Here is a 20,850-nt window from a genome sequence, read left to right as displayed (position 1 = left end):
TTATTTGTGGTACCACTGCTCTTCAGAAAATTGAACCACAGGTGATCAAAGTAAGATTCTTTGAATAAGACCCAACATTGATTCAGCCATTGTAAATGTCCCACAGAGAAATCAGAAGCTTAAATATCTTTTCTTCTTCTTGCTAAAACTTGAAAATTTAGGAAAATTCCACATTATGTTCTCTGGATTGGGAACAAGCCTGTTTGTTGCATTTTTTTGTACCCCTGATAAACAAACAAACAAAAAAATAGTGTGCCTCTATATTTTTTGATTCCAAAAGTTTCTTTTAATTAAATTTTCACCTTTATAAGTAAGGAAAATATACTCACTTACTACATTTATGCAACACCAATTGTTCAGTGCGTATGTAACTTAGAAGATCAAGATATGGGCAGACTGAATCTAGAGTCCAATCTGAGCCACAAAGTTGTTCTGTTGAAAAATAGAAATAAAAATATCTCAAGAGGCAAGCTGTACAAATGACATGCTTTAAAAGGTTTTTTTCATCCAAGTACTCACCTTTCACATACTGAATGCCAATAGGGAGAGCCTTTTCAGGTTCTGTGCTTAACAGGTAGTACTTTACAGTTTCAAATATATCCCCATCTGCCTGAATTGTCTCTGCCAATTGCATGCATTCTTCTACATCAGGAAGATTACACTGGAAAACAAAATTTTTTTTGCCAAAGAATTATTGTAACTTTCAAACAATTCTCTGAGATACCAAGAAATATATACAAGTTTGCATATAACAATAAGATCAGAATCTCCAAAAGAAGGATATACCTGCAAATAATATACATAAAGCAAGCTGTCTAGACCAGAGAACAACACAAGAGGGGAAGGTTCTGTAACTTTAATTTAAGCAGCATCAGTTTCAATCACTAATACTTCTATGAACTTTTTACTACTGCTTAATAGATGTGCAGTCTGAGTTGAACATGACGGGAGTTAGTGGAGCAAGCCCTTCTGTTGCTGATGAGGAAAGGGGGGATTTAAGGAGGTTACAGGCATAATATGTAAACCAATTCAGGAAAGTACAGTAAACTGATACGTCAAGACTTGATTTTGCTGCACTTCAGTGATGAGAAGGTTATAAATCATACTGATAAGGTAATTCTGAAGATCATAAGCTACTTCAGGAAGTAACCCATGTCACAAAAACACTACACACAAGGGTAGAATTAAGAAATTAAGATAATTTATTTTCTTCCTTGAAAATAAAGTCAACAAAGAAGAAAAGAGCAAAAAAGGATATGTAACATAAGACTGTTACTGACAATTCCATTCTACCGATATATTTAGCCTTAAATTTTCCGAAATTAGTAAACAAATAAAACTCTTGTTAGCATTCAGGTAAGTTCTTTTTCATTGTACCTTTTCATGCAGGTCATTTATTTCTGCTACGCATCCAGGATAAAAAGCACACAGTTTTACTAACTGCAGTTTATTATCAGGAATCATCATAAGAAGATCAGCTGCTAAATCCCTGCACAAACAAAAGATGACATGCAGTTACTCTTGCTGGTTTGTAATGTTTTCTCTTTTACATTCCTTTCATAATGAAGAGTCTACTGAAAAAAATACCATTTCCAGAGAAGAGCAGAAGCAACTTCAGTCTCTAAGACCATTTTGGTGCAATAAGTGAGGCTTAATCTATTAATCTTTTTTTCTTTTTTTGGAAAACATATTAATTTTCTTCATTTGGTTGAATGAAACAGCTATGCAATCCTCAAGCATCAGAACCACCTCAAAGTGAGAACTATGTAAGCAGGGATGGGAAGCGAGAGTAGGGCCTAACCACTTTGAAAGACGGGAAGATATTAACATGGACCTGTGTCATGAAACCATCCTCAAATTTCCAGGCTCCTAAGCAACATGACATCAGTATAAAGTATCTCTCAGTCATCCAGAATGGCTAGTACTTCTATGACATTACAAAAGAGAGATTATACAAGACAAGAATGTAATACCTGTTTTCATCCTTCTGAGAAGAAGATTGTGTTTTAACAAACTGATATTTCTGAAATATTCCTAACTCTTTACCATTTGTTACCCCTTCCTCAACAAAAGCAGTTGGACAGAACACATATAAATATTAATACATTATTTTGAAACAATTATTCTATTGAACTTTTAATAACTCATTATTATGGTTGTTCTGTGACTCTTCTATTCATGTTGACATAATTTCTTTGGTGACCCACAAGAATAACTTGCCCCTGTGACACTGTGTGTAAGGGAAGAAGTCCTGCTAAATTCCCCAGGATTTTTAGAATGCTGTCCTTGGCTTAAAAATGTTTACTTAAGCTATTGTTCAATATTTGCAACTGCTTCCCATCCTACTTTTGAGTATTTATCATAATTAAAAAATCAGAAAACCTAGTTTAAACTTAGTTTTAGCATTAGTAAAATGACATGCTTTTCAAATCTCTCTCTCTATAATCAAGCAAAATACCTGTATCCAAGTGACGGAAAGCTAAAAGGAAGACATTGAAACAGTAATGAACAAAATGTTGGTTTGTATTCTTACTTCACAGAGAAAAATTCTAATAGAAAATAAGTAAACTAGAATAGCAAACCTAAGGGTCAAGTTAACTGACTTTGTTTACCAATAAAAGAATACCTTTTCTATGCCTTTTGACCACCTCAAGAAGCCAAAGGTCTTCAGAAAATCTGTTATGCTATGACCATGAAAATGCAATAGCCACTTTTCCATGATCCAAAAAGGCTCATCCAGAATATAGTGTATTTCACATGTTCTTAAACTTCTTTTCAAGATCAGTTACTGCCATGTACTAATCTTCATTGGCAATGTACACGTTTTTTAAAGTAATTAGAAACTGCTCATCCAAAAAATGAAATAAAATATTTATTTAAAAAAAATTCCAAAGATCTCCTCATATAATGGCCTACAAATTGTGATACCTTGAATGTTTTTTTAAGAATCTAAGTGAAAACACTGCCATGCAAAGAACAAAATCTTGTGGCTGAGTCTGCATATGCAGTATTCAGTTTCTCAAGTAAAATACCACTAGTCTTCTGAATACTGTAGCTTTTAGGTGCTAAATACAAATAAAATGAAAATAGTGTTCTTAAAGACTCACACATTTTCCCAAGGCTGTAGATTTATCAAGATGGGGAAAAGCATGAATGTTTAATTTTGGCTGTTTTATTTGCATTTTTTAATTTTAGAGCACTTCTTATTAAAAAAAATAAACCCAAATTAAAAAAATCAATTAAAAATTCAAAACCACAATCAATCAATAGCCAAAAGCCACTCCACCAATATCTACTTTAATTACTAACCCATCAAGGTCCTTTCAGTATTCCTTGAGGTGTCTACCACTTAGCATGTCTCTACAATGACACCATTCCAATTGATGCTTATCTCTAAGCATAACAACCCATAAAAACAAAAAGGAAACCCTTGAAATATCAGAGGACCTTGAATTCCAGCTTCGCCATACATGATCTTCTACTTGTAGTAGATCAAGGGATATTACATTTTGCTATTATCTCTTTATTACAAAATATTAAGAGATTCAGGACTCTCTGGTCTTTTGCTCCACAAAACAAAAACATTCTGTAAGAGATGCAAATAAGAATCTGGGATTTTAGGATGTACCTGTAATAGATTTTCAGTATGAAACTCACTCACAAATCCAGATGTATACTTGGGCAATATGCAGTACAACAATTAAAAGTTTATTATGTATACACATGTAGACCTCAGTGTACACATGCCATACATTTGCAAAAAACTTATGTACATACTTGTAAATGCCATACTATTGTAACTACTTGTTACAGCACTGATATCAGAAAAAGCCTTTGTTACGGAACTGGAAAATGTATGCACTGTTTTTTCTTAGCTTTATATCAAGTGCTTCCTATGAGGGGCTACATAAAAATCACTCTTAACAATGAAGGCAGGGAGTATCAGCTATTCAGAGACTTTAAAAACTGCCGATGGAGTTGGCAAAACAACCCTGTTAGAACCGGTGTAATGCAGACATGCTAATCATTGCAAAACTAAAGCAGCAAGTAATCCTTTTCTTAATCTTCAATGAAATTAATTAATTCTTAATTAATACTAGACAATTCATAAATAATTGTGAACAACATACTATTAATAACAATATTTTCCTAAAATGCTTTATTGTGTATATCAGGCTAAATGCTCAGTAAAGAAGAGCTGCACTGGTTCTCTCCAGCTGCCTCTAGACCCTTAAGCAAATACAATCTGTAGCAGAAAACTAACTGCAATCTGTTTAAACACACATTTTCTATTAAATGTTAATTCTAACAGACCTGTACAGCTCCAAAATTGATATTAGGATTATTTTCTGCTTTTCTTTGGTAGACAAAAACCAGGCCAAAACTGTATCCTTCAAAGTAAGAACACTACTAGGAAGAAAAAAAAATTAGCTGAGAGAAAATTTCCCCTATATGCAACAGAGAAATTACTTACTCTTGCAGAATTAAATAGTTGCCTTGTTTCACCCTTAAATCTTGTCAGCTATCTTGTATTCCCAATACCAGTATAAAATAATTCCTCAGTCTCCTAGGGTTTTATATCTTTCAAGTAAGTACTTAAAATCACTTCACAGATCCTACTTAAATTTCTGTTCCTTTTGACTTTGTAATTCAATTCTAGCCTTATTTTGTTTGAAGTAGTTGTTTATACCCAACACAGACTAGGAATTAAGATACTACCTATTGCCCAAGTATTTTTTCAGCAGGTTTCATACTCTCATGTGCAATGCATACATAATGTATTTTGAGGTTAAAGCAGAATGGGTGAATGCCCTGTGTCTCAACAATCTAATATGGCAATTCTTATTCAAGCAGCAATTCTTATTCTACCTAGCCTGTGGTCTGGTGTCTACAGAAGTTTCAGAATGAAACACCTTTATCAGTTTGTCAGGGGGAAAAAATATTAAGAAACCTTCTTTGGATTAAGAAATTCTTACCATGCTGTTACTGTCATACATTTTCTTGCTAGTAATTCTAGCGCATAATGTGTTGCTTGTGCTGCACTTTCTCCTAAGACAGTACCCACACTGATTGCCAACTCCAGTTCATTTCCACGAATCAGGTTTGCCATCGCAAGCTTGCTCAATGAAAAAATTATATCATTAAGGGACATAAGCATTTTTGGGGATTCACCATGTTGAGCATATGACATTCATTTATGAGACTGCTTTTTACAGAAGGACAAAATATGCATTAATTAAAGCAATTTTATATATAATTTGGTTCCTTGAATGAATCAAAAATTCCGCACCACATGTTATTCAGTTTTTAAATAACCAAAATAATTTCCTTTAGCAGAATCTTCCTTTATTCGACCAAATAAATTACACATACATTAAAAGCATGTTAGCAATTCATTCTAAGTAAGGACACTAGCTTTCAGAGTACATATTTCCCCCTTCTTTTGATGAAAAGAGATTCAAACACCCAAAAAAAACCCCAGGAAGGACTCTCTTGTTCTTACCCTCTCTGGGCAACTAGAGTTGCTGACAGGCATAGCAGAACATTAAACAGTAAGAGATTTTGCAACAACTTGAAAAAATGTCTACTTTGAAATACAGGCATTAACTGATTACTTCTTTCTCTTTGAACAGCTCATTAAGATGGAATTTTACTCATTTGGGGGGAATTTTACTCATAGACAAGGAAGAACATGTTGGGTCAGCAACATCAAAATCCTGAGAGAATGAAGAAAAGAATCAATATGTAAAGTTACAAGCAAAAAGAAAGTCTAACAAAATGTTTCTTAAATGTTAGCTCTGTTTTCATGCCAAGGGGTTGGGCTTCTTTCCTATCTACTTCAGCATTTAAATTGCAAATTCTTCAAGGTAGAGGTTGTATCTTTTGTAGCAAAATGAAGGTCCCGTACTGAATAGGTCTTTTGAGCCACTATAAACAGTAATACTTTTGCATTGTATGTAAGGTACTCAAGTACCTCTTATTTTCTGATATAACAAGATACTATGTATGAAAATACAATTAAATCATGACATAGAACTTTCTGTGCATGAGATAAATCTTGACTTTAATAGAATCCGGGGAGTTTTGCTACTGACTTCAATATTGTAAGCATCAAGCTTTCTATATAAATATATACAGAGCAAATATCAGGTGTAAGTAATACATTTTAGAATGTTGTACATATATTTTAAAAAACAGTTAACATGTAGAGATGTCAAAAGGAACTCAGTGTTAGCCTTCCCATAGTTAAATAAAATTACCTCTATATTTTCAACAGCCAGATGGCAACATGCTGCAAGTACTGCATGGCCATCCTGGAAATACCATTCTGCCAGTTCTTTGGTAACCTTCTGCAGGAGCCTGCAAGAACAAAACATGATTTCTGCAAGGACACTTAAAAGGCTGAAGTTCTTTGGCTCTTAGTCTATATACAAGTCATCACACCACATATGCTTTATTTGACTTACAGATAATGATACCACTAGCTTTCAAAATGCTGTTTGAGCTTCACCCACTGCTCAAGTTGGTGCATATTCAAGTGGATCAGTTTCTCAAAATCTGCATCAGTATGGAAAGATCTCTTCAGATTGACAAAAGAAAGAGCAAATATTTGGATATTCATTTGGTACCCGTGAACTCTGCATAAATATCTCTAATTGTTCAAAACTGCACAGCCTTCAAGAACCTTTTGTTGCTACATGCAAAACTTGATAATGTGACTTAGGTTTTTAAGCAGCTTTCCAAACAGGGAGTGATGCATGGTTTCTCTTATGGGCACACAAAATGAAAACATGGCCATTAGTGTAGATTGTCAGAAACTCCATTGATGATCAACAGTGAAGCTTCAGGAGGAGAAAATGCATAAAACAGATACCTGTTGGTGCTAAATCTTACTCTGCTTAACAAAAGTTCTAAGTTAATAAGATACACATTTGAACATATTTAAGGGCATAGGAGTGTACCTTGAAGATCAAGCAAATGAAAAGGATATCTACAATAACACAAACACAGATATATATGAAAAATATATTTGGTGCTAGAAGGTAGCACAATGAAAGAATACTCAGCGTGGCATCAGTTAGTAACTCAATCAAATAAGTACTAGAAGATGTAATATTTTGTTGTAAAATTCTACATTGCTGATGTAAAATTGAACCACTGAGATTTATCTCCCATAATGACTTTACATTCTCCACCAAAATGAGGCTTAAGATATAATCTGGAACAACTTACTCATTATAATCATCTGTATTGTTTCCACCAGAATTTGAAGACACACTTGTGGAGACTGGTGGCTTTTGTATGTTTCCCTCACAAGCTGCCTAATAGTGAATAATAATAATAAAAAAAAGGATTAATGCACTAACCCAAATGATTAAGAAATATTATTTTTTAGTAACAACAAAAATCTGATATCTATAAAAGTCCTTCTGAAGCGCAATTACAACAAAGGTAATGTTTAAACCAATGAACCTGCTCATAGCTAAAGTTTCGTTTCGTTTTAGCCAGACATACAAGGAAACTCTACAGAATCAAGAGACCTCTTCCTATCTACGAATTTGTACAGATTTTTTCCAGCATTTGAATATGCTTAAAATGGACATTGAGGGATACAACCTTAATTTTTAAACTCCTAGGAGCAAGTGGCCAAGAATGAGGGATGAACCCCATAGATACCTCTCATGCCAGCAAATTTACAAAGGTTTGTTCAGTGGCATAAGCTGAACTTTTTTCATGTTTGGTAATAAAACATTTCTAACATTAAATGAGGAGAGATAAGTGTGATTTAAAAGGAAAGTCTTTCCTGTGCTTTAAGGTGTAGCTGGGATAACAATATTAAAACTCTGGGCTCAGTTAAAAGGGGAAAAAAGTCCTGTTATTTTATTGCTTAATATTATCCAATTATACCTTTTTTCTTGTAAGAGAGATATTGCAGGGGTTACAGTTGGAATTTGTAAAATTCCAACTGTAACCCCTGCAATATCTCTCTTACAAGAAAAATGAAGATCTTTCTAAAACTTTAAGATGCTTTAATCTTCAAACATTATCATTTATTGAATTTAAGCATATGTTAAAGTTCCATTCTGTGCACTATTCCTCTACTATGAGAACAACAACATATAGATAGACAATTTCTAAAGGACAAATTCACATGCATTATTAAAGTTCTTATCTCTGAGAGAATTAAACGCTCAAGGACATGTAGGCATGAGAGAATATACCAGAACATAGATTGTTAAATAAACTGTCAAGATTTATCGAGTGTGCAGGAATTAAAAAGAATAAAGAAATGGTGAGAAAGAGTGAAACAAAGTATCAGTCTCAAAAGATTTGTGAGAAGCAGAAGGGACATACCTACTTTTTGTAATTTCTTGTACTATTTTTCACATTAATTTAAAAGTTTGATTTCCTGTACTGATAACTACTGCAACTGAACAGTTTCACTCAAAGGTTCAATGGGAACTAGTATAACCGAGACCTCAGTTATTATCACAGAAGATAATTCCTGTGTCTTAGGTGTCAAGGGCAATACTGACTGCTGAAAATTAGGCTAATTTTCTACTTCATCCAAAATCAGTTTTCATTATGGGCATTTGACTGCGATTTAGAAGAATCAGACTTAAAATGTGTAAGCATGAGACACCTTGTTATGATTTCCTGTGTAAAAACTGGCCAAAAGAACGTGAAAGTAAAGAGCAGGGTATCATTATTTAGCCATTTTACAAAAGTGAACAGACATAGCCTTAAATATGCATATCATCTTCAGAGTTAGAAATTAATAGCTAAATACAACTCCCACACTGTTATATGTAATACCTGCACAACAAGCAGAGCTTCTTTAAGCTGGCCTCTTGAAGTAAAAAAAGAAACTAGTTTCTTCACATCTCCGATAGCTATACAGTATGGGATGACATCATCATTTTCTTCCTGAATTAACTGATCAGCTCTCCTAATTAAACAAATGAATAAACAAACAAGAAAGAGCTACATATATAATTGATCATTAAACAAATCTCTACGTGTTTGATGAAGCCTCAAAAAGTTTACTGAAACCCATCTGCCTTTCCACATCTCACAAGACCTGCAAACTATGGACACTGCCTTGAAGAGTGTCCAATTAAACCTGTAATTTATTCTCAACCCTATAACTTGATTCCTGTACACAAAATCATTGTTGAAAACCCTGACAATCCAATCCCAAAGCTTAGTGAACAAAAAGTAACCTCACTTGAAAAGCCAAGTACCACTGATCCATCTGTTCTACTTGTTCATGCTCTTTTATGGAGAGAATCTACAATTCAGCATCATGTTTTACTACCACACCTTTGCATTAGCTTCCTCCAATATTTCATTGATACGCCAGGTGCAACTGAGAGAGCTTTGTCCCACTAGAAGAAAACAGAAACACATTTAACCTGATCATTTTGAGAAAGAGCTGTGTTTTTTTACTATTTTCATGCTTCTTCCATTAAAAATAAATTTGGCAAGAAGTTAAATAAGGAATGATTCATTCATTAGACTGCATATGCTAAAAATAATATAAATTGAGCACGATTACTCTTTTCTGGACTTATGACCCATCTCCTTGCTATCCCATCTTTGCTAGGGTAGATGGTTTTCAGAAACCTTAATATTTTATATTTCATATATGAAGCTTTTATATAAAAGTTCTTCAATAACATTATGATATTTTACCTCTCCAAGTTCTACCATTAGTTCACAATATCGCTGAATTTGTCCTAATCTTAAATGTATTTCTGCAGCTTCTTTAAGCCTCTCCTCTTTGCTTGGAGCACCAATACCACCTCCAAACTTGGACATTTTTACTGTTGTCAGTTCTTGTGCCCTGGACTGAGGGGAGAAAAAGAAGGGTTAAAAAAAAGAAAAGTACAGTTTTCTATGATGAAAACAAGTTTCCTTAAGAATGGAATACAGTCAAATATTACAACAGAATATAAAGGCTATAATTTAAGAAAAAGTGCTTATAAGAAAAGGCTATGAAGATATTACAATATTAAAGTGAATAATCAGAAGAACCTACAATAAGGTTACAGAGAACTATTTATATTGTTAAAGTAACTGTGTTAATGTTTTGTTGCACACATATATTTTTCTCTCTTATCTTCCTTTAAACTCTTATATAGAAACTCTTTTTTTCTCAGCATTTTCTCACATGTAACAGTAATTCACTTAGGTGTCCATTGTAAAAATCTTGATATTTTTGAAATTTAAAAAAAATGTTTGTGAACATAAACCAGAGACAAAACTTGTACTTATTACCATAATAATGATGTCCAAATAGACAATAAAGGCAGTAGACTCGTGTCTTGATCTGTTATACTCCATTAACCAAAAGACCCAAACATTTATATTCCTAATCACTGCAAATTTTATATTAGATGAAAAAAAAAATTCCCCATCTGGCAGAGTCTGAGAAACAAGCTGCAATGGGATCAGGTTTAACATGAAAAAAAATAGCAGAAGGAACTTCACATTTCAAGAATTCTCAGTTTAACTCTCATCAATACATGTGAGCACAAGACAGTGTTTGACTAATCATGGCTTGACAATACTATTGAGGATGAAGAACAAACTTTGAAGAATTTTCACCAAAGCAAACTACAATGTAGACAAATGGCAGCTGCTGTGAAAGGCAAAGACTATTTTTTTTCTAAAAATGTTACTTCTTTACTCTGAACCTCTATCATTTTTATCATTTCATGATGAAATCTCCAATGTATCCTTTCTGTTTGCTAGAAGCAGAAGTATACACTTGCTCCAGGTCCCTACATCATCTTGAAACATCTGGCTGCTGCAATGCCATTATTCAGTTTCCTAAGGAAAAAATAGTATTAGCAGCCATTTGCAAGCAGCCAGCATCACCCTGCCCCTGCTTTATCTTAAAGCTCTCAATTAACATTCAGAGGCAACAAAAAGGGGACAAAATGCTTTTAATTAATGTGAACACTTAATCCAGATGAACAGAATGATCAACAGTTTCTGTAGTTACTGTAGGCCACTGAGTTCTAAACATATGAAATCATGTTGCAGTGATAAACATGATTGCACTGCTTGTACTGTGTGAGTCAAGGTATGTGGGACACTCAAAAAGTCTGGGATTTCTCAAAAGCCTCCAGAAGAAAATCAGGTGATACTTGGCAGGTATTTAGCCCTGGGGGTGGTAGGCAGGGAGTTATGCATTTCCTGATCCATACCAACAGACATCTTTCCTTTACTTCCAACACAAATATTATGAGTTTATGACTCATTATCCCACATGAGCATGGGATTGTTTAGTATTCAGAAGAAGTGCATATTCTGCACAAGTTGATGTCTGGTTGTATATTCACATACGCAGCTATTAATAAATTTGTGGCCCACTCCTTGAATTTTACATTCATATCTGAGCCACTCTTCAGTTGCATATCTGTATTAATGACAGATTCTTGTTTTTTCCCACTACTTCCAGACAGCTACAGAGCATATTTCTGCTCCTCCATTTTCAGACATGAATTCCTCTGTCCTTGGATCTGAACATCATTGAGATTGAGATCTTATTAACATTTATAAATATCTAAAGGGTGGGTGTCAGGAGGTTAGGACAACCCTTTTTTCTATTATAGCTAGTAACAGGACAAGGGGTAATGGGATAAAGCTGGAACGGAAAAAGTTCCACTTACATACAAGACAAAGCTATTTCACTGTGAAGATGACAGAACAGTGTAACAGGCTGCCCAGAGGGGTTGTGGAGTCTCCTTTCTTGGAGGTCTTCAAGACCTCCCTGGACATGTTCCTACGCAACTTGATCTAGGTGAACCTGCTTCTGCAGGGGTTTGGACTAGATGACCTCTAAAGGTCCCTTCCATCCCTATCATCATGTGATTCTATGATTATCAAAAAAATAATTTTACTTCAGTGAATATGGAAGTATGGTAAATATAATAGGGAAGACAAACTCATTTCATAGGTCAAGCTGTAGTGATGCTTGCATTTTCTTTTCCTATTTTGAAAACTGCTTTTCTAGTAAAAAACTAACCTAGCACTTCAACACCAAGTACGTGTAAAGTAATGAAGACTTAGCTAGGTGCTATCGTTCTAACTGATGGTAGGACTGATGTTGCACAAATAGCTTTGGACAAAAGAAATTGCGACCCTTCTGTAAAGCATCAAATGTTATTTCTAAAGAGTGAAATATACATGGATTAACAACCACTTTCACATACATTTACGCTTTACTTACCGCTCTAAATCTAACAAGATGCTTCATATGCATAATTCCTTTGCAGTAGTTTTGTGGAAGCAAACTGTCATCCTGTCCTTTTATTACAGCAACTAAATCCCATAAATTTTTGCTGCCTCCTGGAGGCTAGAATTGTTAGGGAAGAAAAGAGGTGTATTACAGTAACATTCAAGAGCAAAAGGTGAACTGGCAAAAACATTTGTCAGTCAATTCCAAGAAATATCATTTCAGACCATTTCAATTATAGAAGCTTTACTATGAAGACATGGATTAGTTCAAGGCACTACAACAACTTTAGTCTTGAAGGCTATGATGATACAGCAAGATCCATGAACCTAAGTATTCCGTCACATGTGGACATAGTTGAGGGCTCACCTAATTAGAGCTTTTCCTTTTGCTCCCAAAGAAATGCAAGCTACTTAGTGGCTATTGCTGGCATAAAACAACATTCAGCTACTGGGATGCAGAAGCTGCCCCACTACTTTTTTACCATTATCTGTAAATCAAAAGCATGGGCCAGGTGAAAGACAACTGCCACAATCTGGTTTGCTATCTTAACATAAAATCTTAAAAACAGACACATATGGTGTAACTGTATACAGACAAAATCTTGCCATTAAGCTCATTTAAAAAAAAAAAAAAAAGCATTTTTATTGGTCTAAGATTTCAATCAGTTCTTCTGCAGAACTAGGACAATAGTCTAACATTGAATGAGGTCCAGAAGAGACTGAGTAATTAAAAGCTTCAAAGAAAAAGAAATCATTAAACCTTTGGCGTGAAAGAGCTTTACTAAGCATAATTGAATTACAAGTTTAGAAGTCCAATTATTTTGGAGCTGGTAAGAAGCAACAAACCAAGAAAAAACCCAACCCGCCAAAAAAACCCAAACTAAAAGCGACTATTCATCGTTTTTAAATCCCTTAAAGCTCTTACTTGACCTCCCATAGTTTAAGCACAACACTTCATTTTCTGGACTCAAAAAGCACTGAACACAGTTGATCCAAAAAAGTTTTGTTGTTGAAAAAAAATCAAACATTCTTACAATAGTTTTACTGTCAAATCAACATGGGCCATTTATAAACTCTGTAAAACAAGGAATTCCATAAAAATACAATTGTAATGAAATAGGAAATGTAAAGATTTGTAACCGAGGAAGATTGTTTCATCATTTTTAAGTCAGACAGTTCAGTTTCACCAGAAATCAAAACAAATATTTTAGATGAACTAGGTGTCTTTGTACATCAGTGTATTGACTTCAATTAAAACAGCAATTGACACAAGCTGTAGTTCAGGTAATTTTTGCTCTTGTTCTATCTCAAGTTCTGATCCTATGCAGGTTAGCACTCACAGGGACACAGTAGTTACAGGGACACAGTAGTTTATAAATTTAATTTGATTGCACAAAGAAATTGTAGTAATTTCTAGGAAATATTACTGTGCAATGGAGCAAAGGCAATAGATGGACATTGAGGCATGGGTCATGCAGATCTACAGCTCCTAGAAGGTAATACAGAAGTTTTGGCACAGATACTTGAGCAGTTCAGACCTTATCTGTAGTGAGAGTGTCTCTTTGATGGATTAAAATTAAAAACTCCAAAGTAGTTTGATAAAACACATCTTCATTTTTTTCAATAAAAAAAATCTTGCCAGATCAAACTTTTCCTATGAAAAATTGAATTATCCCACCTATTTAACTTTGTGAAAAATTGGTGTTCACAAACAATTCAGTCACAGATATTTCTACGTGCAGAACTGTTAATAGACAAAATTGACTTCTGCATATTTTCTGAGCTCCCTTTAAGAAAGAGAGGGAAAAAATGGTAGAGAAGAAGGAAATTTCAGTTTGGGGGGTTGACTTCAGATGAGAAAGTCATGCATACTGACAATATTAAATGTGCAGAATACTTACTGAAAAACATTCTGAAAACCACCTTAGTTTTTTTCCGTGGGGATTTCCTGTCCATTTTTCCACTTCTTGTTTAATACCCCTGGAAACTTTACCACACAGCAAAGGAGGAGCACCAGATTCCACAGCACGATCTAACACATGCAAAGATTTACACATGAAAATTAAGAAAAAACAAGAAGAAAAAAGCAGTATAGTAACACATAGAAGACTAAAAAACTGTATGTACAATTTACTTACCTGTATTTCCGATGATCTCATCCCAACATCTATCTACTAAGATACTTATTTGTAGAGGGTTTATAAGAGATGTCAATGACCAGAGCCTCACAGTGGAGTCACGAGAGCAAGATGCCATAGTAAATGGACGACTAGGATGACATGTTAACCCTAGCAGAGAGGACATTTAAAAATGTGGTCAAATAATTATGCTTATTTAATAATGAGTTTGATTAAATTATTTCCTAATTTTTAAAACACTTAAAAATACATTTCAATATAGAAATAAACCAGAATTTTAAAATATTACCATATACATCTGCACCGTGATCATAAACTGTGTCCAAACATGTTCCATCTCTTGTGTCCCAGACTCGAATGGTATAGTCCCAACTACCGGATATTAGAAGGTAAGGAATTTCATGATTCCACATCAGTCCCCGTACTGGAGCTGTGTGTCCACTAAGAACATTTATACAAGCATCCTGTGTATAATCCCATATTCTAACAGTACTGAAACAAGAGGAAAAAAAACAAACAAGACCTGTATCTATCAAAGCACCTCCTGAAAAAAAACTCACCCAAGACAGTTCACCAGACTAAGAAGCTATTCTATCCATTGCTTGATCTTTTGAAACATCATATGCAAGATTATCTTATATGTCAGTGAGAGAAAATTGCCCATATCCCTGCATGCATGACAAATTTGTCTGTAAGGAATTGTAGGGTGGGAACAGTGGGGAATCAAAGAAAAACAAAGCAAAACTTCAAGATTTATTTTTCCTATGGCTTTAACAACCCTCTAACAGACCCAGCAAACTACAGACCTGTTATTCTAACTTCAGTTCCTGGAAAAATTATGAAGATCATACTGGGTATTATTGAGAGGCATTTAATGAATAATGCAATCATCAGGCACAGCCAACATGGGTTCACAAAGCAAAAATCCTGTTTAACTAATTTGATATCCATCTATGATAAGGTCACCCTCCTAGTGGATGAAGGGAAAGCAGTGGACACTTTTCTGGATTTTAGTAAGGTTCTAGCATCCTCTGGTCATCCTTTTGGTGGGACGAGAAGAACAGCTATGAAGATCAGCTAAGGACTTTGGGCTTGTCTAGTTTGAGGAGACTGAGGGGTGACTTCATTGCTCTCTACAGCTTTCTGAGGATGGGAAATGGATAGAGAGGTGCCGAATCTCCTCGGGATTCAGTGATAGGATACATGAGAGTGGTTTGAATCTGTGCTGAGGGAGGTTTAGACTGGGCATTAGGAAGCATTTCTTTATGGGGAGGGTGGTCATACACTGGACAAGAGAGCTGTCCAGTGTATGAATGAATGTCCATACACATTCCTAGAGAGTTGGTTGATGCCCCATGCCTATAGTGATTTGGCTACTGCTCGCATAACATCAAGGTTGCCTCTCCAACATTCTCTCTCTAAACACTGTATTAAGCTAAGAGCAAAGCTACAGCCTCAATTTGAACGAGGCAGAGATTTAGACTATTTTATTATTCGTAGAGTTTTCAAAGATGCCAGCACCAGTACAACTGAAGTTTCTCTAGTAGTCCTACTTGAGTTTTTAAGTTTGGTTACAGTTCAGAAATACAGACCCATCATCAGAGCCACTGCAGAGGATTCCTTCTCTCAGAGGAGACCACCGTACATGAAACACTTTTGCAGTATGCCCTGTAAAAACTTTCAGTGGCTGATCAGAGCTAGTTGCCAAATAGTAAACCCGAACATTTTTATCCTCACAACCAGTAGCTATCATATCTCTGCAGAATAAAAATAGTAAAATAGTCAGTCAAAGTGATCATCAAAAGTTTTTCTGTTTTCTTTTAGTTAAAAACCAAACTTCAAAAATAGGATATTTTTGCATCTCCTTTGTCTCTTTATGACGTAATCATTAATACCCCAATTAAATATACTAAATCAGAAGAAGCCTAATAAAGATCCATTAGTTCCAAGAGGGAAGAGTATTCACATTACAGTTTGACCAAGTATCCAATATACTACTATTAATAGTTTGAATTACTGTATAATTGTTTTTTGACAAAAAGTTGCCATGTTGTTAGAGATTAAAATTAACATATAACACAGTGTATTAGTTGCCTGCCATATTTTTGGTTTAGGAGTCATTAAAAGGAAACCAATCCAACATCCCTCTTTCCTGCTATTGAATGTCTTGGGATTATGTCTCCATTATATAGTCATCCAGATAAATTTTTTTTCTGTCATCAGTATGAAAAGATCATCTTTTGAAAGTTAACTAAATTCATGCTGAACAGTGAAACATACTACTGGGGACACAGAGCTGCTACATATATATCCTACTATGGAACAAACCGAACAAACTAATTTAAACAAGTTTGTGTTACTTGGTAAACAATTTAAGTAGTAAATATTATCAATTCTTTGGGTTAAATTTTACCTACTTGTTGTTTTGACTCCAATCACAGCCAAATACTGCAGCTGGATGTTTGTACTTGTGAAGAATCCTGCCATCAATGGTTCGAATAATACTGAAACCAATTACAATGTAATGTTATGAGGAAAAAAGTATTCTGAGTAGACTATCCAAAAGTGAAATTTGATTATGTGCAAATAAGCCAGTTAGCAAAAGTAGTATACGGAAAGAATACGAGAAATCTATATTCCTATAGCCCTTCAGCTACAAGGCTATATTACTATACTGTATAATATTGTTATTCTATATGGTATAGCCTACATACAAATACATAAAAATAATATAGGCTATATATAAAATACTATATAATATAGCCTATAATAGCTTAACGATGTATTTCCCAACTATATATCTCACAGTGGGATGGGGAGAAGAATCAGGGGGAAAAAGGGAAATAAAACTCCTAGGTTGAGATAAGAACATGAAACCAAGAATAAAACTATTATTATTAATATAATAATAATATGGTCTATGTTACATTAATATAACATCAATAACACCATCACCACTAATAATATTTTTTTTTTAGGTGAAAAGGAGTACAACTGAGAGAAACAAAACACACAGAAAAAAATGAAACCTGCAAAATGCGCCAAGCACTGAACAAGGCAATTGCTCACCACCCGGTGACTGATGACCAAGCAGCGATCTGCCCTTCCCTGCCAACTACCCCCAGTTTATATACTGGGCATAACATCAGCAATAGCCCTTTGGCTAGTTCAGTTTAGCTGTCCTGGCCGTGCTCCCTTGCAGCTTCTTGTGCACACCCAGCTCACTCTCTGGCATGGCAAAGTGAGAAGCAGAAAAGGTCATGACCTGTGCCAGCACTGCTTGTAAACCCAAAACTGTGGCAGCTATGAACACAAAAATTAACTCTAGTCAAAACCAGTGCAAATCATGTTTCTCCAGAGCGGCTGTAAAGATGCCCACTGTGGTGTTTCTTTCCATGAAAGGATGCTCATAACCTGAAATCTAAGTAGTAGCTATGGCTTTAAGGTATAAATAGATCTTTAGGGATTTAATTAAAAAAAAAAAAAGTTGAACAACTGTTTTCTGAAATTCATGCTCATTACGTTTGATCTGAGATAACATGGGTAACAAAGGAAAAGAATGAGTAAAGACTCAAAAATGTACTGAAACATAACAAAATTGTGCAAAATTATTCTTGCATTTGCAAGTTTTTACTAAGAATCCACGATTGCATAGTTCCCTTGTTCTAAATCAGTGATTTCTAGTCCTTGAAATAACAAATTAAAAAAAAAATAAAAAAAGAAGACAAGTGGGATTGCTTTTGAAAAGTGTCTTCCATATCTACAGACAAGAAACCTAGAATAATCTTCTTGGCTAAATAAAGATCAATATTCAGTTTCACTGTCAGAGTGTCTTAGACATTACTTAATTTTCTCCTAAAATCATGAAAAACGCATCCTACAAAGTACAGGTGATTAATATAATTTCAGTCTTGTCCAGTAAGAAAAGTTTTAAAATTAGTAACTAATAGTACTGTCAAAGTTTAGAGAACTGAGTAGTGCATTTAGCATTGTTTTAATTTCTTCCAGTAACACTCACCAAAATCCATCACTGCTGCAGGTTGCTATTCTTTTGGAATCTTTATGACTCCAGGCAATGCAGAAGATTCCATTCTTTCCATGCTTCAAAAAATGCAAAATACCTATCAATAAGAAATAATCCACCCTTTGTCTCTCATCTATTGACTCATCCTTTTTATTTTCTCCTATGGGCTTCGGCCCTTTTCAGTAAAGTATACTGTACAAAACCATACTGTAATGAGTCCCCAATATAGCTGGCTTATTTCATATGATCATAGAATCATTCTGGTTCGAAGAGACCTTTAATACCAAGTCCAAACACTAACCTTACACTACCAAACCACCGTTAAACTACATCCCTCAGCACCTCATCTGTGTCTTTTAAATATCTCCAGGGATAGTGTCTCCCTGGGCAGACCACTGTTCCAGTGTTTAACAATCTTCTCAGTGAAGAAGTTCTTCCTAATGTCCAGTCTAAACCTCCCCTGGAGCAACTTGAGCCCATTTACTCATGTCTTATCATTCATTACTTGGGAGAAGAGACCAAACCCCCACCTCACTACAGTCCCATTTCAGGGAGTTATAGAACATGATTATGTCTCTCCTCAGCCTCCTCTTCTCTAGGCTAAACATCCCCAGCTCCCTCAGCCACTCCTCAGAAGACTTGTTCTCCAGACCCTTCACCAGCTTTGTTGCCCATCTCTGGACCTGGACACACTCCAGCACCACAATGTCCTTGTAACTGAAGGGCCCAGAACTCAACACAGTATTCCAGGTGTGGCCTCACCAGCACTGAGTACAGAGGGACAATCACTTCCTTGGCTCTGATGATCATGCTATTTTCTGATACAAGCCACAATGCCATTGGCTTTCTTGGCCACCTGGGCACACTGCTGGCTTAGGTTCATCTGTCTGTCAATTAACACCCTCAGGTCTTTTTCCACTGGGCAGCTTTCCAGCAACTCTGCCCCAAGCCTGTAGCGTTGCATGGGGTTGTTGTGGCCCAAGTGCAGGACCTGGCACTTGGCCTTGTTGAACCTCATTTGAGAATCCAAAGCCAAAAAACTGAGACTGAGGAGAGACAGTAAACATTCCATACTCTCCAGGATCTGAGAGATAAAACTGGGTCAAGTTGAAGAATGAGTAACCCATAACTACAAAAACCTGAAGGTTGAATAAAGGTTAGCTACTTATTGGAATAATGAAGTTAGTGGCATAAACAATTGTGGTACAGGAAAATTTATGTAGGACCTCTTTTGAGAAAAGATGTTTAGTACAACAGGTACAAATCATCTGAGTCTTAGAACTTAGACTCACAGAATCATAGAATGGTAGGAGTTGGAAGAGACCTTTAGAGATCATCTAGTCCAACCCCCCTGCAGAAGCAGGTTCACCTAGATCAAGTTGCGTAGGAACATGTCCAGGGAGGTCTTGAAGACCTCCAAGAAAGGAGACTCCACAACCCCTCTGGGCAGCCTGTTACACTGTTCTGTCATCTTCACAGTGAAATAGCTTTGTCTTGTATGTAAGTGGAACTTTTTCCGTTCCAGCTTTATCCCATTACCCCTTGTCCTGTTGCTAGCTACTATAGAAAAAAGGGATGTCCCAACCTCCTGACACCCACCATTTAGATATTTGTAAATGTTAATAAGATCTCTCCTCAGTCTCCTCTTTTCTAGCCTGAACAGCCCCAGTTCCCGCAGTCTTTCCTCATTTGAAAGATGTTCCAGTCCCCGATAATCTTGGTGGCCCTGCACTGGACGCTCTCCAGAAGTTCTCTGTCACTCTTGAGCTGAGGATTCCAAACTCTTAAATGAATATACATATAGTTGTTTCCTGCCTGCTCCTACTTTCTCCTCTCTTTGGCCTCTTATGCAGATGCCACAATTAATTATGTTTGTATAATCTGAAGATTACAGTTATATATAAGAATACACAAAATAGTACAGAATCCTACATCATGGTATTACATAGCTCCTTCTGCCAATAACATGCTACTTTTAACATTATGTCTCAGGATTTGTAAATGCCTGCACAGATTTTTGGTATTGTCTTCTGTGCTGCAAAGTGGCACTTTATTGATCTATGCTTTAGAAAGTGAATTTTTTCTTCTGGACCTTATGTTTCAAAATATAGAACATTATTTTATATTTTTATACCCAGTTTAAAATCTATATACATTCACACATTTAAGAGTCAAGCTATGCTTTTGCTGTGTATCACTATGGGACTGACTTTAAGATGACAGAGACCATCCCATAATTTCAACACTCTCATGTCAAAAACCCAGTGTGAGGAAGTAAAAATACTTCTGCTTTAGATATAAACTGGCACCCACATAATCCTTTCTATAGATTTTTCATATTACAGCAATTTTAAAAAAATTTGGCCCATTTTTATTTATTGACATTACAGGGAATGACTAACTTGCATTTCATATACACAAAAAAAGAAGTAATCTCAT

At 35.3% G+C, this 20,850-nt stretch overlaps 1 protein-coding gene across 5 annotated transcripts in view; it reads right to left on the bottom strand.

Annotated features, from left to right (window-relative positions):
* WDR17 (WD repeat domain 17) overlaps positions 1-20,850 on the bottom strand; it is a 51,843-nt gene that overhangs the window by 5,120 nt on the left and 25,873 nt on the right. Inside the window, exons 10-26 of one of the 5 annotated variants that reach the window (XM_061992892.1) lie at positions 18,406-18,488; positions 16,805-16,891; positions 15,980-16,144; positions 14,677-14,879; positions 14,388-14,537; positions 14,151-14,281; positions 12,242-12,367; positions 9,697-9,852; positions 9,325-9,389; positions 8,818-8,950; positions 7,234-7,322; positions 6,261-6,360; positions 4,977-5,116; positions 2,459-2,479; positions 1,378-1,489; positions 520-661; positions 330-432 (exon numbers count right to left, since the gene is read on the bottom strand). In XM_061992892.1, coding sequence (XP_061848876.1) covers positions 330-432; positions 520-661; positions 1,378-1,489; positions 2,459-2,479; positions 4,977-5,116; positions 6,261-6,360; positions 7,234-7,322; positions 8,818-8,950; positions 9,325-9,389; positions 9,697-9,852; positions 12,242-12,367; positions 14,151-14,281; positions 14,388-14,537; positions 14,677-14,879; positions 15,980-16,144; positions 16,805-16,891; positions 18,406-18,488 — 2,006 coding nt within the window. Of the gene's footprint in view, positions 1-329; positions 433-519; positions 662-1,377; positions 1,511-2,458; positions 2,480-4,976; positions 5,117-6,260; positions 6,361-7,233; positions 7,323-8,817; positions 8,951-9,324; positions 9,390-9,696; positions 9,853-12,241; positions 12,368-14,150; positions 14,282-14,387; positions 14,538-14,676; positions 14,880-15,979; positions 16,145-16,804; positions 16,892-18,405; positions 18,489-20,850 lie in introns of all 5 variants that reach the window. The other 4 variants (XM_061992894.1, XM_061992895.1, XM_061992896.1 and 1 more) reach the window with 4 other exon arrangements.

Source organism: Colius striatus, chromosome 3 (assembly GCF_028858725.1).
Source record: "Colius striatus isolate bColStr4 chromosome 3, bColStr4.1.hap1, whole genome shotgun sequence".
Taxonomy (NCBI): domain Eukaryota; kingdom Metazoa; phylum Chordata; class Aves; order Coliiformes; family Coliidae; genus Colius; species Colius striatus.
Note: the sequence above shows the minus strand (reverse complement) of the source record. Positions and strands in the feature narration are given on the sequence as shown.